The 19,830-nt window shown below is 35.2% G+C and overlaps 1 protein-coding gene across 1 annotated transcript in view; it reads right to left on the minus strand.

Annotated features, from left to right (window-relative positions):
- Positions 1-389: 389 nt before the first annotated feature.
- Zpld1 (zona pellucida like domain containing 1) overlaps positions 390-19,830 on the minus strand; it is a 56,658-nt gene continuing 37,217 nt past the window's right edge. Inside the window, exons 5-11 of the mRNA XM_036204203.1 lie at positions 19,000-19,072; positions 14,448-14,545; positions 12,678-12,758; positions 7,887-8,058; positions 6,615-6,723; positions 979-1,008; positions 390-565 (exon numbers count right to left, since the gene is read on the minus strand). Of these exons, the coding sequence (XP_036060096.1) occupies positions 390-565; positions 979-1,008; positions 6,615-6,723; positions 7,887-8,058; positions 12,678-12,758; positions 14,448-14,545; positions 19,000-19,072 (739 nt within the window). The remainder of the gene's footprint in view (positions 566-978; positions 1,009-6,614; positions 6,724-7,886; positions 8,059-12,677; positions 12,759-14,447; positions 14,546-18,999; positions 19,073-19,830) is intronic.

Raw genomic sequence — 19,830 nt, forward strand, 5'->3', positions numbered from 1 at the left:
TGTATTGAGCTTAACTACGTAGCAAAAAATGCAACAAATTCATTTTTCCCCTGTGCTTACATTTACCTCTTAACATCAACAATCAACAGAAATTACAAATAAAGTGAGAAATGACTGATCTTTTAATAACTACATCCTGAATATTTGTATTTATTGTCAATGTTCCCACTGCTGATAGGAAAATAGGGTTGGCCACCTACCCAGGTGGCAGTAACAACATCATCAAAATTCTTTCACTATCTTAACACTCATAAGCTACAGCCTGAAGTGTATCTAAACTATAAAAAAAAAATCTCAAATGTGGCTGACATTCAATTTAGATGGATTTCTGACCACAGTCACATGGAGTAGTCAATGAAGCCTTCTTCCAGGAGCAGAACCAGTCCTTGTCACTCAAAGACAGGATTTCTCACACCATTCAATACTAAGCTGCTGGATCCCTTTCTGTGTAGCAGGGTCAGCAAGCATAAGAGGAGGGAGAAGCTCATGACTCCCAGAATGACCATTCCTGATATCAGGGAGCTGGTGATGGCATTCAGCTGGAAGGGAGGCATATTCAGGGAACCTGTAAGAATCGTACACACTGTTTTAAAGTCTTCAAAATGTATTTGTCTCACCGCCATCCACTTTGCTCCTCCAGGTTATCCCTCACCACCCTCTCACAGAATCACACTGGAGTATACAGTTATCTATTAACTGTATTTCAACCCAAGACCTAAAGTATTGTATAGATTAGAGTTTGGTATCCCACAAACAGGCAAAACAAACCAAAACCAAAATAAAAGCAAAAAATTAAAAATTCTATAAAAATTGACTAACATGTCACATATTGGTTTAAAATTCCTCTGTGAACTGTTAATTTAAAATACAGCCAACCTGTGAAACTAGATCTCATTACGCTAGCAGACTATAGTTTCATAAAACAGATCACCAAAACATCTTGAAACATTACAAATATTTATTTGCTAATTATCTTACCAAGCTGTGAATTGTTGGTTGGAGTCTCATCTGAGGAGAGATAAGAGAAAAACAGAAGTGAAAATGTCTCCCCAAACATTTGCTTTTTTGGATTCTAACTCCATGATTTTGAAACTTCACCCCTACTTATTTTTTTCCACCAACCCCTTACCCAAGCTCCATGGACAATTCATGAATGAAAGCCTGTAAACCTTTCTGTTTTTATATTTCCTACTCCCCATATACCAGATTTCATCCTCAAATCTACAAAAAAAAAAAAAATCACAAAATATATTATACTGTATTCTTTCCTGCCAATGTTACTTCATCATGTTCTCTCTGCTAGGTTAGGAAGGGCAGTAATTGTTAACAGCTATTACATTTTTATGGACTTATAACCTGCCATTTGTTATGCTGTTACAGAAAAATATTCATTATTTAGTGTCACTCTATTTCAAGTGTTGCCAATTTGCTTGATATAATCTGCAAAAACATCATTCTGTGATCCAAGATGATTTACTCTTATTTACTCTTAATAACTAAATAAAAGGCCAACTGGATTCCTAAGCTTGAGCAGAGGTCCTATTTATATCTGCTAAGTGGAAGACTGAAGCAGTTGGTTTCCACTTTTCCTTAGTGGACATGACAGAAGCAATGAGCACACTTTCTTAGTTTCTCCATTCTTATTGACCAATTTGCAATCATGCTAAAAGTAAACTTTAAACCAGCCACTAGAGTATTTCATATTCATGTTAACATGTACATGTGTGTTTGTGGTTGCTATTTAAATCATAAGATATCTACAGTTGACTACAGATTATACACGTTTTTACAGTTAATGCATGTGCAACTGTGTAGCACCATGAAGTTCATAAAGTGCTATTTCATGTGCTGTCACATTTAATCCTCATGATAGCCCTGTGGCTTAGATATTATTGCTACCCCCATTATACACCTGAGGAAACTTCCCTGTGTCATTGCCTCATGGCAAAGTATACATATGCTAAAATCAATACTGCAGTTCAGAGTCTTTTTTTCTAAAATAGTATAAACTGACTGAGTATAGAAAATAATTCATAGCCTGAAGTGTTAATCTCCATAATCAAAAATATTTTCTATTCTTGGCTCTGGGGGATTATTATAAAATATCCGATTCTATTTCTTTTCAGACACTTGATTGATAGCAAAAAACACAGTTAAGTTATCAGGTCCTGAAATACAGATTTCAAAACTAATATGGCGCCCAGTCAGGGAACTCTTTGCAATGCACATGGGCACTCATTTTGGGGATGCTTTACAGTGTGCACTGGAACTCACTCAGAGGATGATTTACAATGTGCAGTGCATTGTAATGGGACAAGAAAGAAAAATGACACTCACAAGATTGCTTTAAGATTGCTTTTTATAGAAAGCTTCTTTCCTGTGAAGTGTCCAGAATGAGGCAGAGATGCTATGACTAGGTAACCCCTCCCCAATACACATACATACATTCTACACACTATTTTCTGTATCCTGAGGTTAAAAGAATATCATGCCGCAGGGCGGTGGTGGTGCACGCCTTTAATCCCAGCACTTGGGAGGCAGAGCCAGGCAGATCTCTGTGAGTTCGAGGCCAGCCTGGTCTACAAAGCAAATTCCAGGAAAGGTGCAAAGCTACACAGAGAAACCCTGTCTCGAAAAACCAAAAAAAAAAAAAAAAGAATATCAGAACATCAGAGTTGTGATATTCCTATTACCACCCACTACTGAAAAAAAGTAATATTCTGGATACTCCCATGAACACTTTGCTATGGACATAATGTCCCTGTGTGTTAGGAACAAGCCCCTTATGTTAAGTGAAAACACTAGTTCCAGGTTCTAGAGCAGAAAAGATGAAAGCATTGCACTGCTATAAGATGGCTGGAATTAAATCAAGTACTGTTTGAATGCAGTTTGAAATTGCATGTGAATAATAGATTCTGATAGAGAATTGCCTTTCTGTTTGTTGTTGATGATATTCTCTAATTTATCGTGTTGTTCTAATAATAAAAAACAAAACAAAACAAACAAAATAAACAACTGCCTAGCCCCAAAGAGGAAACAGATGAGCAGAAAGTGTTGGGTCACCACCAGCCTCTGTGTTCCCTCTAGTCCTCTTGGTCTTGGAGTGTACATATATGCTAAAAGAAAGGCATGAAGTTAGAAGGAATTAGATAAGCTTGAATATTAAGCTCAGTGAGCTCCTCAAAAATACATGCAGCTGTCTGAGGATTCACAAGTGAGAGACAGCACAGTAGCAGTACCACAGCTGTTTAAGCCAGAAGTAGCATATACATTGCGACTACATGTTTTCCTCTCCTCTAGAAAGCTGTACTAAATGGAAAATACAAACATCACTCACTGAAAAGATATACACAGAATAAATATTTCCCTTATCTCCATCAAACTTAAAAAAATGTTTAAGTATCTATGCTGTAAAAAACGAACCCTTTATTTTACACTTTAAAAAGCACTGAACTTTTAAAAATTCCCTTCGTATTATGCGGGCTAATAGTCTAGCCCTGAGTTCTACAGACCTTAAGAGCAACGTCATGGGTTAGTTTCTAGCAGAGTGCCTGTCCTATGTACAGACTAAATATGTGTGCTTTTATGAATTATTAACTACCCATAAAACTCAATGACACTACTTTTAACAAGGGTTTGGCTATGGATTATTCATAGCTTATATTAACAAAACAATTGTTATTGTTTTCCAGCATTTGTACCAGAATTATTTGTTACAGGCAGTTGTCTGCCTTAGAAATGTCAACATTTGGAAGCTTTTAGTAAGTACACTGCAGAAACTTTGAGGATTTTAAATCTCAAAAATATGAACATTTTCATAAATCAGCTGACAAAAGGGTTATATTATCAAGCAAAAATAATCAAAGCAGATTTGATTTTCTTAAGAAGCAAAAACAAAATAGTATTCTTAAGAATTTTCAACTCAGTGGACTTAACCCAGACCAGACATTTTGAGTCAAGGAGTGGCTCACTGAGTGAACTGAGAAAAACTCCCAAGGATCAGGACTTTGGAGAGAGTAAACCACACCTGAATTGGGCTTGTCTATAGAAAACCCATCATTGGACATGTAGAGATAAATTCTAAATGACTCAAGCAGAAAACTATAGTGAGACAAAGAAAAGGGGATAGCTTTGGCCAGGAAGTCAAATAGGACATTTAGATGGGATTGTCAAGGATAGACACGGCTTGAATTCTGTATTCTTGTGGGATTTTTAGGAATGCATGGATCTTATATTATTACAATGTTGATATACTGAACTGTAAACAATGAAGCCATTTTAAAGGTGAACATCACCCTACTTATCAAAATAAAAGGAGGTAGAGTGAGAGAGAAGGATTCAACAATGTGTCAAAGATCTGAAAATGATCTTTCCAGGGTTTGCCAGTGGGAGAAGCTAAATTCTCATGTGTCAAATTAGGGACATGCCAGAGGTGGAAACAGATCATAAGCCAGAAAGGAGGAACTCTGCTAGGTCTCTCGTGCTTTAAGGATAGATACTGTGGTAGCTAGAGAGACAGCACATCAGTTAAATATGTTTGCCCCTCTTCCATAGTATCCAAGTTACGTTCCCAGCACTCCCCATGGCTCAAGATCATCCGTAACTCCAGCTCCAGAGAAATCTGATGTTCTCTTCTGGACTCACACTCACGTGTTATACACACAGAGAGAGTCTCACTCATAAAATGTGTTTTTAAAAGAAGAGCTATTTTAGGGATCTAGACAGGGGGGTGGTGAAACCTAGATGCTTTGATAGTTAGCTTTAATAGAGTTTTGAGGGTCTTAAATGTTTTTTGACTTTTAAAAATTATCTTACACTAACAAAATATTCCAATTTTATGATGTTTAAATTTTCTTGGGCTGGGTATGAAAAAAGCAGGGTCACTAACTAAGCCATCTATTCAAGATGGACACAGATGTCTCTCTCAAAGTTCTTTACTAGTAGGGAAGCAGCTCTACATATACTCCATAAATATAAAAATGGTTTTGTTTTGCCTACCCTGAAGCATTTCTTATTATTGAAAATAAGAGTTAGATTTCCATCCAATGTAATTCCATCAGCAATTTCTTATAGACTTGGGTATTTCACAAAACCCCAAACAATCATTTTCAAACCATTCAGACAAATCCTCAGAGAGTAGAGACAAAGTTTGAAATTTCACATTTAATAATTTTCTGCATTATTTAAAGGTCCCATTAGCTTCTTTTTCAATAATGATATGCTTATATAAACACAAGGAAGTGAATAATTAACTCAAATTCATGCATTATTTTTAGACTGAACGTACTTTTTTACTTAATTATTTATGTATTTCAGGCAAACTTCTTTTTTTTTTTACCATTAGGTGACATTGGCAGAAAGGTAAAGACAATTTAATTGAAAGATAATAACAGCCTTACAGCTAATACAAAATTGAGAAAACATTATTAGCATATAAACCAAACCAAAATTTTTCTCTTTATTTTTTTGAGAACATTTTGCAACGACATCATAAAGCATCTTGAAACCTACCTTTAAAACCTCTATATTTTAAACATGAAGAATCTTATCTAGAGAAACCCAGTTCCTAACAGTCACGTGGCTTTTTAGAATACAAGCTAGACCCAGAGTTAAGTGTGTTGAGCTTCAGTTTTAGTGTTGTTTTACTGTGTGCCTATTTTATCCGGTCAATTCTGGAAGCATCTAGCTTCATACAGAATTAAATCCACATCTATCCCTTGGTTAAATCTGTGCGGTTTTGTGCATAAACGTGAGTGGAAAAAAATATTTGTGTCCATGAGAATAGGTGTGTATTGACCCTGTGTCCATCTTCCCATATAAGTGTGAGAGTGTGAATGTGCTCACTCGGGAGAGAAGGAAGCAGTGAAGCAGGTGATATTCAAACTGGGTAACTCAACCATGTTTACTAGGATAGTTTACAAGGACATAGAGAGTGCACATAACAAAACTGTGGTTCTGGGACAGTAGGTTAAAGAAAGGATTCCAGAGAGTGTAACTTTAGAAAGAAAAGTGTTGCTTTTTTCTTTAAAGATCCTATCCTTTTATATATAACTGTCTATATGTGCATGTGCACACATGTATGCACAAGTGATTGCTAGTGTCAATGGAGGCCAGAGGCATCCTGTAGCTGGATCTGCAGTTACAGGAGATTGTGAACCTTTATGGGAGCTGGGAATCAAACTTGGGTATTCTGCAAGAGCAGCAAGTGCTCATAACTGCTGAGCCATCTCTTCGGCACTATCTTGTAGGATCTTCTGTGTGGCTGCCCGGCTTCGACAGTGCCTCCTGCTGGTCAGTTTCAATAAAAAATTAGTGGATACATTCAATACAGGGGAAGCCAAAATGGGAAGAAATTAAAGCAGGAAATGTAAATTGGCATAGCACAAAATATTTGCACTGAGGGGAGTGAGGCGTGTAAAACAAAAGAAATGTGGGGAAGGCACACTGCCTCTGGCGTAAACACTGAGTAAATGGGAAACTGCTGTGATGTAAAAATTGTTCAAGTCTCACTGCTAACTGGTGCTCTTTAGAAACCTGGAGTTCTCTTTGGAGACCAAGTAGCTGACCATTTTGGATTCCTCTCCTGCTACACACAAACGGAGGGGCGTTCTTACCGCTCCGAGTGATGATGGGACCAGCAGACAGCACCGCGTTTCCGGAAGTGCTCTGAGGAACCCACGTTGTCCTGCTCCCAGCATCTCTCTTCTTTCTGTGGCCGCAAATCTGAGGTGTTGATGAAAACAGATGAAATTCCACACCAGCACAAAATTGTTTCTTTATGGCCATTTGGAAAGCAGATTCTTTTGGAAGGCACACCACATGTTCAATTTTATTCATTTCCTTCTGTGCATTTATTTAATTACTTTGCGTATAACGACTACAGTGTTTCTTCTTCTGGCTTGGACCCCATTTCTTATGTCTTCCCTGTTGTAATTGCGCGCTGCCTCATTAGTTTACATAGCTCAACAGCTCTCCTGAAAACGAGCTGTGTTTATCAAACTTTGCTACGCTTATTTCTCTCAAGCCTTTAATAAATTCTTCCCTAAAATGTTGGTCAGCACAGACTGAAGGTAAGGTGGACTCTGCATTTGCTTCCATCTGCTGCAGCGAGTTAAGACCAAAGAACTCAATGAGCTGAAGAAGTAACTTCATACTCGTGCATAGATTGGGTACACAGGTATAAATATCATCATATTAAAGTTAATTTAAATTTGAAAAACCTGTTTACATTTGTTCTCAGGTTAATATTAATGTAATTTTAGGGAGCCTGTCTGAATAAAAGTTCTGAATTTTTTTAAAATTCACTACTCACTACATCTATGTTTTGATGGTGGTTTCATGTTATTGGATCCATATCTTTCGGGGACTTTAACTTTTAATTGAAAGGATTCCTGAAACATGCAGCGCTAATGTCCTTTCTAGAACCGGCCTAAGCCTCCTCATGTTTCCCTCCCTCTTCTGCTCCTCCCACCCTGGTACGTGATGGATTGTCTCTCACACTTGATCTTTGCCCTGCTAGGGTTCATCCATCCTCAGAATCACAAGCCAGACCATCTTCTCTGTCTATCCCTCCAATTTGTCTTCTCCTTTCTCAAACGACCCTGGCTCCCTCTTACTACACCCCAGGTACTCATCTGCCTTTGCTACTCCTGTTTTAGTCTTGTTTTCAGCCATTCTTTCCTGATGCTAAAGTATAAGCCAAGTTAATTCAAATCCATGATAACTACTTCAACTCCGCCCTCATCTTGGCATAAAGTAAACATTTGATAAATCCTTACTGGACAAACAATCAAGCCATAGTTCACCCTGGCCTATGACTTTCCTGAGATCTGGTCTTTCAGTTTAGAGTAATTCCGAGGGATAAAATACAGTTGTTATAAACATACTGGCATGAGGAGGGGACAGTCGTCAGCTCTGCAGAGCTTCGTGAGGCAGTGCAGGAAGACCGTGGACATCTTCTGATTCTTGTGTTTCACGAAACGGAACACTTCAAATGAAAACCGGCCCCGCTGGCTTTTGCCATTTTCAATGACGGTGGTCTGAGGATCTTTGTCACAGCTGAATTTTAGGGAATGTGAAAACAGGATATCATTGCAAAGTACCAATCAACTAGGACTTGTAGATTAATTTGTGTGGTACAAAGGACATCCTCATTGTATTGTAAGCTAAAAGGAGCTGACAGTGATGCAAATAATGGAAAAAATATAAATAAATAAATAAATAAATAAATAAATAAATAAAGTAGTTATAACAAATGTAACTAGATCATCAAATGTGAGCAGAGCCATTTCTGATCACAGGATAATGTGTAGTTTTAGGAGCACCATACTATCCCAGGATTCAAAAGTCCAAATAATACAAAATAAACAACACACAATCACCCTCCTATCACCAAACCACACCTACATATAAACTTTATAGGCAAGACGATTGGATTTATTTTGTATTTTCCCAGGGTATATGAAAATAAGTATATATTCATATAAGAATATATTGTTACTCTTAAATTAGTAGTTCATGCTACAGATCGTTCTACATGAGTATTTAAAGAGCACCCAAATTATTTTTAAACAACTGTATAATGTTCCAGTGTACACATATGCTAGAATTTATTTAGCCAATTCCTTATTTCGATACAATTGATTTCTTTGACCATTCATTGTAATGAAAAACTAATAAATACCCTAGAAGTACATTTTAAATGTGTACTAATACTACACATATCTCTAAGATAATTTAATATATTTTACCACTTTGTCTTCTATAAGTGTTTCATTTTGGAGACATATACATATATGATATATAATACATATATAGAGATAGATAGATAGATAGATAGATAGATAGATATAGATATATATATTAGTAAAGGTTCTTGGCTTGATTCGTAGTAATGAAGAAATATGTCCACCTCATTTTAATGTACACTGTTCTTATTATAAATGAGTTTATCTATCTTTTCATATACATTGTGAATTGTCTACTTTCTTTGTCAAAATGCAACTGTGGCCTTGGGCTTCATCCTTCTCATTCATAAAAGCTTTTCATGTATTAAGGAAAATGGTTCCTGATTTGGTACACATTTGCTAGTTGTCATATTTTGTTGTTTGGGTTTATTCCAAGGTATTAAAATTGTTTTATATATTTTATTCTGCTACTGCTAAAGCAGAATTTTATGCATTTAAATTAATAATCTATTTGGGGTTTTACTATGCTGTATTGAGTGAAGTATAGAACTGATCCTTTTCTTGTGGTTATTTATTGTTCAGACCTTTTCTTTTCGTTTTTTAATTCCTGTTCATCCCCTCACACTTGGGGCGCTGTCCTCTATGAGACACTAAATTCTCCTGTTCTGAGATCTACTTCTGAACTTTCCACTTAATACTTGCTGCTTGTTTCTAGCACAAAACTGCATCCTTTGCTAGTTCTAGAGCTTTTGCTGTGGGGTCTAGTGGACCATGCTCTCTGGTTTCTATTCTCACTCCCTACCTGACATTTTGCATTTTTTTATGTATCAGAAAGCCATTTTTCTTTATTACATTAGCTTGTGACTATTGGGTTTTTTCCAAATTATCTTTTCTTTAATATATTTTAAATTGTTAATGTACTTCATTTTTAAACTCAAGTATTAGTTCTGAGTTTTAGAATATCCAAGTGACAAGACATTCTATTTTATGATATTATTAGAATCACTGTCTCAATACACAGACTATTTGTGTGTTGTGTGTGTGAGACTGTGTATGTGTATAAGTATGTACGAGTATGTGGGTGTGTGCATGTGTGAGAAAGAGTGTGTGTGCATACACACTCACATGTCTCTATGTGTGCTTATGGATGTACATGCCCACAGAGTTTAGGGGTTGAGCTCTCCTCAGTTACTCTCCAATTCTTTGAAACATATTTTCATTCTCTGATATCAATTAAGCTTCCTGAGGGATAAAATCTCCAACTTCAGCTGGGCAGTGGTGGCGCATGCCTTTAATCCCAGCACTCAAAGGAGGCAGAGCCAGGCGGATCTCTGTGAGGTTGAAGCCAGCCTGGACTACCAAGTGAGTTCCAGAAAAAAAGGCGCAAAGCTACACAGAGAAACCCTGTCCCAAAAAAAAAAAAAAAAAAAAAAAAAAAAAAAAAAAAAAAAAAAAAAAAAAAAAAACCTCCAACTTCCATTGGAGTTTTTACTATATCTTACTCAATTTCTTCTAGTTTCTACTTTAGGAAACCTTAAATTTCACCTAGCATATCTTTTCAATAACAATAAGTCAATATGATTTTTTTAGTAAAATACCCTTAAATTATATTTTAAAATAATGTTCTATTATTTTGAATCGTTTAGGAGGAATTTCATTATAATTTATATATTTTGTATATTATAATATGCACACAAATGCACATATGCACACATAAATACATATTTTTATTCCCTCTACCTACCTTCTTGTCTGTCATTTCTATATCAATCTCCTCTTTTTGTCTTTATAGTTGTTTCTTTTTATTTACATGTTTTTTGTCTTTCACACTTTATGCTCTATTTCCATGTGGATCTACTCCTGTGAATATATTCTAGTCACCTCTTCCTTTCCACCTTACATTTGTCCTTTTGATATTCTCAAAACCTACATTCTATTTTTCTATTTTCCTTTTCCCAAGTTCCTACAATTCAGTAGTTATTGAAGTTCCCTTTTGATAATTTTAAAATCACTGTTGAGATGTTCAATTACAAATGTTTTCTATGCTATGATATTTCTTTCTGATGAACCCCTATTTAAAACTCTTTTTCTGACATTTTCAATTTTTTTTTCTTTTAGTGCATTGCAACACTGGAAAGACACACCTGCCCTTGACTGTGGTTCCTATTTGACGAAGTTGGATTTAGCTGACCTTGCTCCTTGCAGAGACACCTGAAGCAAAGTAGAATAGTAACAACTTTCTTCATGGTGGCTGAAGCTCAGGGGCTCCATGCTTCAGTTTTATAATGATAGAAGCATTTAGCCACATTGCGATTCTAGAGCTGATTTTTCTCTGCCAGTCTGAGCTTGGAGAAATTCAGAGAATTAATTGAGCACCCTGTACTACAAAGGTAGTGGGTGACATTCACGGGGAGTCTTTGCCTTTCTAATGGGTTCCTTTCCTTCCACTTAATGAGATCTACCACTGTGGAGTCTCTAGGAACTCTCTCCAGCATCAGCCCTGATGTTTCCCATTCCTGGCAGCTGAGGTCCAACATCTCCAACTCAAAAAAGACTCCTTCTGGCCACATCCCTTAGAGTTGCTTCTATAATTTGCCATCATTAGCACCCATATTTTACCCTTTAAATTTTCCATGAAGAAACCTGAGATGATTTAGAAGTTGTCATCATATTTATTCCATGTTTTGTAATCACATTCCATATAGAAATGTTGGAAAACAAATATCAAATCAAAATGACACATAATCCTTCCACTTACAAATGCCCACAGTGAAACTTTTGGCTCATAGTGTTTTCTTTTAGACAAATGAGTCTCAATTTTTCTTAATACACTTAAATTTTTAATTTTTAGGAATGAAAATATCAAGAAGATGAAAGGGAAAAAAGATATAATAAAATTGTTTATTCTTTCCATTTAATAAGTAACCAAATGTTAGCAACAACAGTGTGCACTCCCTGGCTTATTGGTCCTCTGCCAGTCACCTGGTCATTGTTTTTATTGCTGTATATGCAGTTTACTCCCGTGCTTTGCTATTTCAGTCAAACTGATAGACTAGAATATCAGAAATGCTGCAAAATACACTTCTCAATTTGGAAAAATGGAATCAAACAATGTGAACTCTTCCAAGCCTTTTAATATACACTGACATCTTTTTTCCCCAAAACTTTGCTGAGATTAACATTTCCAGAACTCTAATATATTAAAAGTGGTAGTTTGTCCATGCCCTCTGGACACCACCCTAACCTTGATTAACCAATAAAGCATTCTTCAGTTTTCCATTATGTTACTCCCATCATGTGTCAATAACTGCAGTGGTCTGAGCCAACTGCATTTTACAAGCATGATGAGAAGACATTGCTTAACTCTTAGGTCTATTCTTTTGTCAGATAAAAATGCTGAAAGGGAGTTGGAATGATTGAATGCTTTTATGATCAATGTCCCCTTTCCCTGGACATAGATTGCATTCACTCTATCACTGTCTAGTGTGGAACAAAGTTGAAATTATTGGCTCTAGTATAAAAGGAGTAGCAGGCTATATTGTACTTTCATATTAAATACTGATAAATGAACAAAAGTGCTTTGGGTTCTAAATTATCCAACCATTACTTTAACTTCACTGTCTTTTTGACATATGATAAGATGGTGTAGCTGCCAACAAACAATACCATCCAGTTTCCCCTCTTTTATTGAGAATGATAACCTTACTGTACTATACCTAAGACAATGAAATATCTCCTATCTCCTAAACATGAATAAAACATTGTTAGTGAATGTAATTTAGTTACAATTCTCATTCTATGATAGCCTTATCAGCATTTTGTGTTGCAAACTGTTTTTAACTTTTGTACTGAAGACTACAAGTTCAAATAGTAAAAAAATTAAATTCAGGAGGTATAGCAGTGCTGTGTAATTTGTTTGTCTGACCTATATATTCCATTTAATCATCTATAACACAGTCTTTAGTTTCAGAACAAGACTGAGACACCTACCTAAGGAAGAGATCATACCGAGTATCATCATTTGGATTCCCAGATGGGGTTGTATAGCAATAATCCATTAAAACATTCCATCTGCAAAAGAAACAAACATGATCCGATGTCAGAGTCTTCCCTGGAGCACTGGTAATTCATCCAAAGAAAGTATTAGCCAAATTCTTACCACATGAATCGTATTTTCATTACTTGCTATTTGTAGAAGTTTCTTGTTCACTAAGAATTTCTCTAAAATTTATATATTTAAAATTCTGCAACAGTTGTCAGGTAAGATGGAGTCTATTGTCACAAATAATAAGAGATAAGGCAGGAAAATGACTAGAGCTTGAAGGAAAAAACTAATACACAGACAAATTTCCATTTATTGAAGTTACTCTAACTCCATAAAAATATAGTAATAATAAACACAGAAAATGAGTTTGGTGTATAAATTGACTCAGTAGGGGTAGAAGTGGGATTTCCTGATGACACTTTATTAGAAGAAAGTGATGAGGTGGGTACATAACTTTATTCCACAGGGTCATATTAGAGTAAGATTTATCAATTTCATCATTACAGATCTGTGCATTACAACAAATTAAAACAACACACTACCATAGGTAGTAAATGTCAATAATATGAAAAGAAATTCCTACAGTTGGTCAAATGATTTTAAACAGCTGCATGTTGCATAATGCATTGTTAAGAGACAGGGGGGATGTGAAGAGGCACCCCATTTCTAGGATATACCAATCTAGGGTATATTCTAGGAAATCCAAAATTTAAAACATATACCACCCCCAAATAAACCATCATGCATTATATAGTATTAACAGGGCTCAATTAGCTCTTTAGCATTTGAGTTCTCTTACAAGATCCTTTTGTTTGTTCTGTTTCTGTTTTGTTCTTATTTTAAACAGTGGGCAGTTTGTGGGGCCACTGGAAGTGGGGTCAGGATTTATCCCTAGTGCAAGAGCTGCCTTTTGGGAACCCATTCCCTGTGGTGGGATAACTTGCTAAGCCTTGATATAGGGGGGAGGGGCCTGGCCCTGCATCAACTTGATATACCAAACTTTGTTGACTCCTCATGGGAGGCCTTACCCTCTCTAAGGATGGAGGGAGAAAGGGTGAGTAGCAGAAGGAGAGGGAGAGGGAACTGTGGTTGGTATATTAAATGGGAAAAATATTTTTAAATTAAAAAAAAAAACAGTGTCATAATATGATCCCTTTTGGTTTAGAGGGATTTTTCTTGAGTTTTGTTATTTTTCTTTTCTAAAAAATTTGAGTGAATTTACTATACAGAATTTTCTAGATAGTTGGCTTATCTGTATGTCTCTTTGTATGTTTGTTTGCTTGCTTGTTTATTTCAGACTTCTCTCTGGAAACTCATATTATTTAAGTATTGATTCTTACAACAGTTATTTTGTGATTTTTAAACATGCACATCTAGAGGCAATGCACAAACCCAAAGTGTATCAAATGGCACTAGGTTATTCATCTTTCTGATGAAGAAATATAGAACATTCTGGCATCCTAGAAGATCTCCAAATGGCCTCTTTCAGTCACTGCTTCCAGTTGTTTATGGGAAGTCTTCTTATTTTTCAATTAATGACATAAAATGAATATCACTGTCTTAGACCTTATAATTTTTTGTTTACTTTTATAGCTTGACTTAATGGTGTGGCAATGACCGTTATATTTCAAGCAATACTTGAGAATGAATAAGCTAAGATTATGATTGAGAAAAGTTAAGTATTTTAGCTAATCAAGATAGGAGTGCACAATTACCTTCCATCCAGATTAGTAGCTTGCACAGCTGCAAATACTTTGGTTTTCAAAGGTAATCCTATACTTGGGATAATTAATTGCTCTCTGTAGGTTGAATCCTAATAATGAAATAATAAACAATCCACATGTTATTTTCTTTCTATCAATAGAACATTTACTATTTAAAACTGTTAAAGAAACAAAGAGCAATCAACTCAACATATATCTACATAACTGATTCCAAAGACATTTATTTTACCCTCATCTTGGCAGAACTTCTCCTAACCCACATGAATACAACAAGTTTATTTCAGGGCGTAAATCATCTTTGTTTCCATGATTTAATCACATATGGTTGCTAATGCTCCGTACAATAAATTATACTCAATAGTTAGTCGTTACTATTAATTTGTTTAGTATCCAATTACCAATATTGACTTGATTTAAAATATGATTTTATTTATTTATATTAGTCACTAATTTCAGTTTTCTTTAATTAAATGTGCTTCAATTGAAGCATTTCACTGTTGAAGTGTCGGGTGCTCATTTTTGTAATCTTTCATTTACCTATAATCCTTTCTGTGATCATCTAAAATTACCAAATTTGCATTAAAAGTCAGACAGCGGGAGAGACGAGAGAGAGAGACAGAGAGACAGAGAGACAGACAGAGACAGAGAGAGTTGTCAAAATGTCTTCTGTAAAAGTCTTATCCAAATTTCTTTATTTTAGAGCAATTCTAAATAAGGTATTCCTATCATCCCCCACATAGCAGTAGGTTAAAGCAGATTAAATCAGATACTAGAAAGTTGCATCTCTAAGTTGATTATAAAGCTAAATAAAGAAATATATAAAATGCCAAAGGAATAATTCCTTGAAATCTAAGTAATCAAATCATTTTACTTTCAAAAACTTGTTTTCCAGAGTTAGTATTTCTAAAGAAATTGCTGTTTTACAGCGAAATCATTTTTAACATTCACTTTGAAATTTTAGTCACCAAAGAATATGGAGAATATCATGTTTATCTGGCTGGACAAAAGCAGTGTATTTAGAATTTTTAGCATTAAAACAAAAAGATTTGGATGTTTGACATCTGAAAGAATTGCATCCACACAGGAACATTCCATTCCTGAAACAGCCAGGTATATGAGAAACTGCATGTTACATCTGGGGAAACATTAGCCCCTGTATTTCTCATTATTGTCTACATTTCTGTGGCAAGCTTCTATGGTGGAGAGCTAGTATTTCTTTTTATGTTTCTGGATTCCTGACTTAAAGTAAATTTCAATGCATTACCTATCTTGTTCCTGCATCTTATGTTTGCATTAACATTGTCCCAAAGAATGCTGACTTCCTTCACAAGTAATAAGCTCATAAAACATTTGCAAATGATATACAGCCCCTTTGTGGTTGGGTCATGAGTCATCAAATTTTTTCATCACTGTTTGCATGGCCCTATTTATTCAGCCACTCAGCAAACACTAAGCGTTGAATACAATTCAAACACAAAAGGCATCCTTGCTTCCTACTTCCACAAAGGAGAAAATAGTTGCTTTTGTATTACTCAAAGAGAAGGCCACAATTCTAGGTAAAATAACTTTCATACATAGAAAATTCCTTATCAATAAAAGTTATTTTTTATAACTATAACATTCCCAAGCACATAGACTGTGTCCTATTATACATAAACACAAAAGAAGGAAGAGGGTTGTGTCCAGAGAGTGTGCAGCTGTTTCTGTCCTTACAACAAACAAGAGAGAAAAGACTTCAGCCGTAGGCATGTAAAACAACTTGACAGGATGCCTAGGGACTTACAAACAAAACCTTCTCTAGGGGAAAATAGAATTCCTAATGGCTGTAAAATGACATTAAAATTTAAATGCTACAATACAATTACAATTGGGTGACTAAATATTAATATCCCAAATAAATAATAAATGTGGCTTGGAATCAATTAATGGAAGTATTCCAACATTTTCTTTTCTAGTGTGAATTCATAATTTTTAATGTCTTGATATATAACAAAATAATACGATATTAGACCAGTTTGCGGCAACGATATTTACATAAGACATCAATGATTGAAGCATGTCCTTATATGAGTCATAGCACATCCTACAGGAAGGGTAAAATAAATGTAAATGGTCACCTTGGCTAACAGTAATGTCTCCATACTAGTTCACTATTTTTAACAAATAAACCCTAGTAGTAAACGACACATAATAGAGGAGAATATTTACAGGGTAGGAGGGTATGTTGGAATGTTCTTTCAACCTTTTTAATCGAATTGTCTATAAACCTAAATTTGCTCCAAAAATGGTAAATCTGTTCATTTAAAATAATTTAAAACCTGGCATAGGGGAGTTCAGTGGTTAAAGGTCTTGCTGGACAGCATGAAGATCATTCCTTCCAAAGACACATAAATGTCAGGAAAGCATTGTAGCTCACTTGCAATTCCAGCATTCAAGAATGTCAGAGAGCAGAAGCCTTGAGCAAGCAGGCTAACTAGACTAGATCCATCGACATGCTCTGGGTTCAACTGAGAAATCCTGACTCAATAAAGGGGGGAAAGGTTAGAAGACTATTGACAATAACCTATGGAGGGCCTCCACATTGACTTCTGCACACACACACACACACACACACACACACACGCACACAGAATACACATATACAAACATACTCGACACACATAAAAGAACAAAAAATTATTGGAAATTATTTAATTTTAAAATGTAATAGGTAAGAAACTTCTAAAGTTCAATTTTTATCTTATTAATATTTTTATTGAAAACTGATTAAAAATTCAAATTGTAGCACTCTTTCATTTATAATATAAAAATGATTGCCTTCTACTAAAAAATTGAAATATAAAAATTATTATTAAGTTATAGGCTTTTATTTGGCACCAAGAAAAACTGTAGGAATACGCTTAGGTTACAGGACTGTCACACTATAGTGGTAAAGGTAATTTAACATGAAGATTGTCCTCATATGTACCATCATATGTAGTCTGATTTTCTGCTTTTACAGTGGGGAAAAAAAGTAGTTTAATTTTACAGAAAATAAAGATACTATTGAGTAGTATATCGATGTTTTTTTTGATGTTGTTATTTTTTGTTTGTTTGTTTGGTTGGTTGGTTGGTTGGTTGGTTTTTCGAGACAGGGTTTCTCTGTGTAGCTTTGCGCCTTTCCTGGAACTCACTCTGTAGACCAGGCTGGCCTTGAACTCACAGAGATCTACCTGCCTCTGCCTCCCGAGTGCTAGGATTAAAGGCGTGCGCCACCAACGCCCGGCTGTATTTTTTCACTATATTAATAATGGAAATTCTCATCTCTGCTTCACACAGTAAACTTGAGTACTGTTGACTCCATCATGGTCCACCTCAACTCTGTCTCAGAAAGTTTACACACAGAACTCAACAGAGAGAAATCTTGTCATTTGAAGCTACTTTTATAATATTACACACACAAAAAAAAAAAAATACCCAGCCACCCTCTGAACAAAACACCAGTACATAGTTGCTAAATATGCAGAACCAAGTAGATCTGTAGAGTCTCTTTGCAGAGGAAAGTTTACAAACAACAGAAAGGCAATCTTTAGTTCAACACATTTTAATGTGTTGTTTAGAACTCTGTGGTGTCAAACTACAAACTTATAAACATGATTTTTTAAATGCCTTTGGAAAATGTCCTACTACAATATTTATAGCTCATTATATTCAAAGGATAAAGCACTGACTTTTAAATCACTTGCATGAATTATAACTCAGTGCCATGATGACATGAATAATAATGCAAAAATCAGATTCATAATTTACAAAAATGTTGGTTGATAGATTGAAAAATTGATATTTAAATCAGGCATTTAAAATGTATGAATAAAAATTTTAATCAACATGAAAATATCATTTGGGGGATTAATGTTACAGTTATAAATAGAAATCCATGTATTTTTCACGTGTTGCTGCCACTCTTGATATTTACATGATAAAAGTTTAGACAATTCTATGTCATCAATCCAAATTATTTCAGATGTGACAGAACTGTCATCAGCCAAAACCCATGTTCAAAATATTAACACATTCATCACCAATGATGCCTCCAAGAGAAGTATCATTTGAACTGTGTGTATCATCTCAGAAAAACATTCCCCCAAATCTTAACTATGAACACACACACACACACACACACACACGCACACACACACACACACACACATGCACATGTACACACACACAAGCACATGCACACACACATACATATGCATACACATATACACACAGAGAGAAAGAGGTGCAAATAAATGTAGACAGGTTCTTGGAGTAACTATTACAGATTCACATTTATGGTATGAAATTTCTATCATTTATCAACTTTTTGAAAATTTAACGGAGCTTATAGTACACCTTTATAACTAAGATATATGAAAATGAAAGTAAAGATGGATAAATGTTACCAAACTACATCAGGGTTAATGTGACTTTCAGCAGGTTTTTATAGAAAAGTTATTCATATAAATGATTCCTCACAACAGTGAAAGGGAAAAGTAACTTCTTTCACCCATCAACTTACGTTATAAAGGAGCAAGTTCAAAGTGCTGACAAATGTCCCATTGTTCTCTCTCACAGAAATAGCAGCTGAGGACCTAAAACCAATTTTAAAGAGGAAATGCACTAATGAGATTTTAAATTAAAAGTTTTACTTATACTCAGATGTTAGAGAAAAAACTCTTGACTTAGCTTGATACACTTTTAACTAGCCTTTCAATAGGTATAGTATTTAAGTCATCAAAATGGCAAGCTGTCAAAAAGTAAGGGAGCTAAAATAAAGACAGACAATCATTTATGATGTTTCTATTGGTAAAGTCATCTTTTTATTTGGCATTACATATATAAGACTTTTTAGCTGGAAAATTCATTTCCTCAGAATTTAAATTTGAGGCAAGTAGATTGATTGTCATCAATTTCACAAGACATTCTATGAAGACAAGGAGTCGTCCAAATTTTCTCATGCTAGAACAAACAGTATATAGTAAATAATAGGGGTTTAATAAGCATTGATTGAATAAATGAACACATTCCTTAGATATGCCAGGTGAAGGTAGAATGAGGGATGTATCCCCCCACCTTTATCCTTTAGCCATGGCCTTTCCGCATCTAAGCTTTGCTTTTGACAGAACATACCATCAATGTACTATGTATTATCATTCACTTACTCCATTTTGTGAAAGTAATCGACAAATGTAGGTGGTATGTTGTGGACATACTGTGTCTTCATGTATGTATTTTTGGAAATGATCAATAAGAACATGGATATATTCTATAGCTCCAGTCCTTGTCTAGAATTCCTTGGGCCTACATCATGGCATACAACTGTTCTCCTCTGCAAAAATCATGAGAACTC

Source organism: Onychomys torridus, chromosome 12 (assembly GCF_903995425.1).
Source record: "Onychomys torridus chromosome 12, mOncTor1.1, whole genome shotgun sequence".
Taxonomy (NCBI): Eukaryota; Metazoa; Chordata; class Mammalia; order Rodentia; family Cricetidae; genus Onychomys; species Onychomys torridus.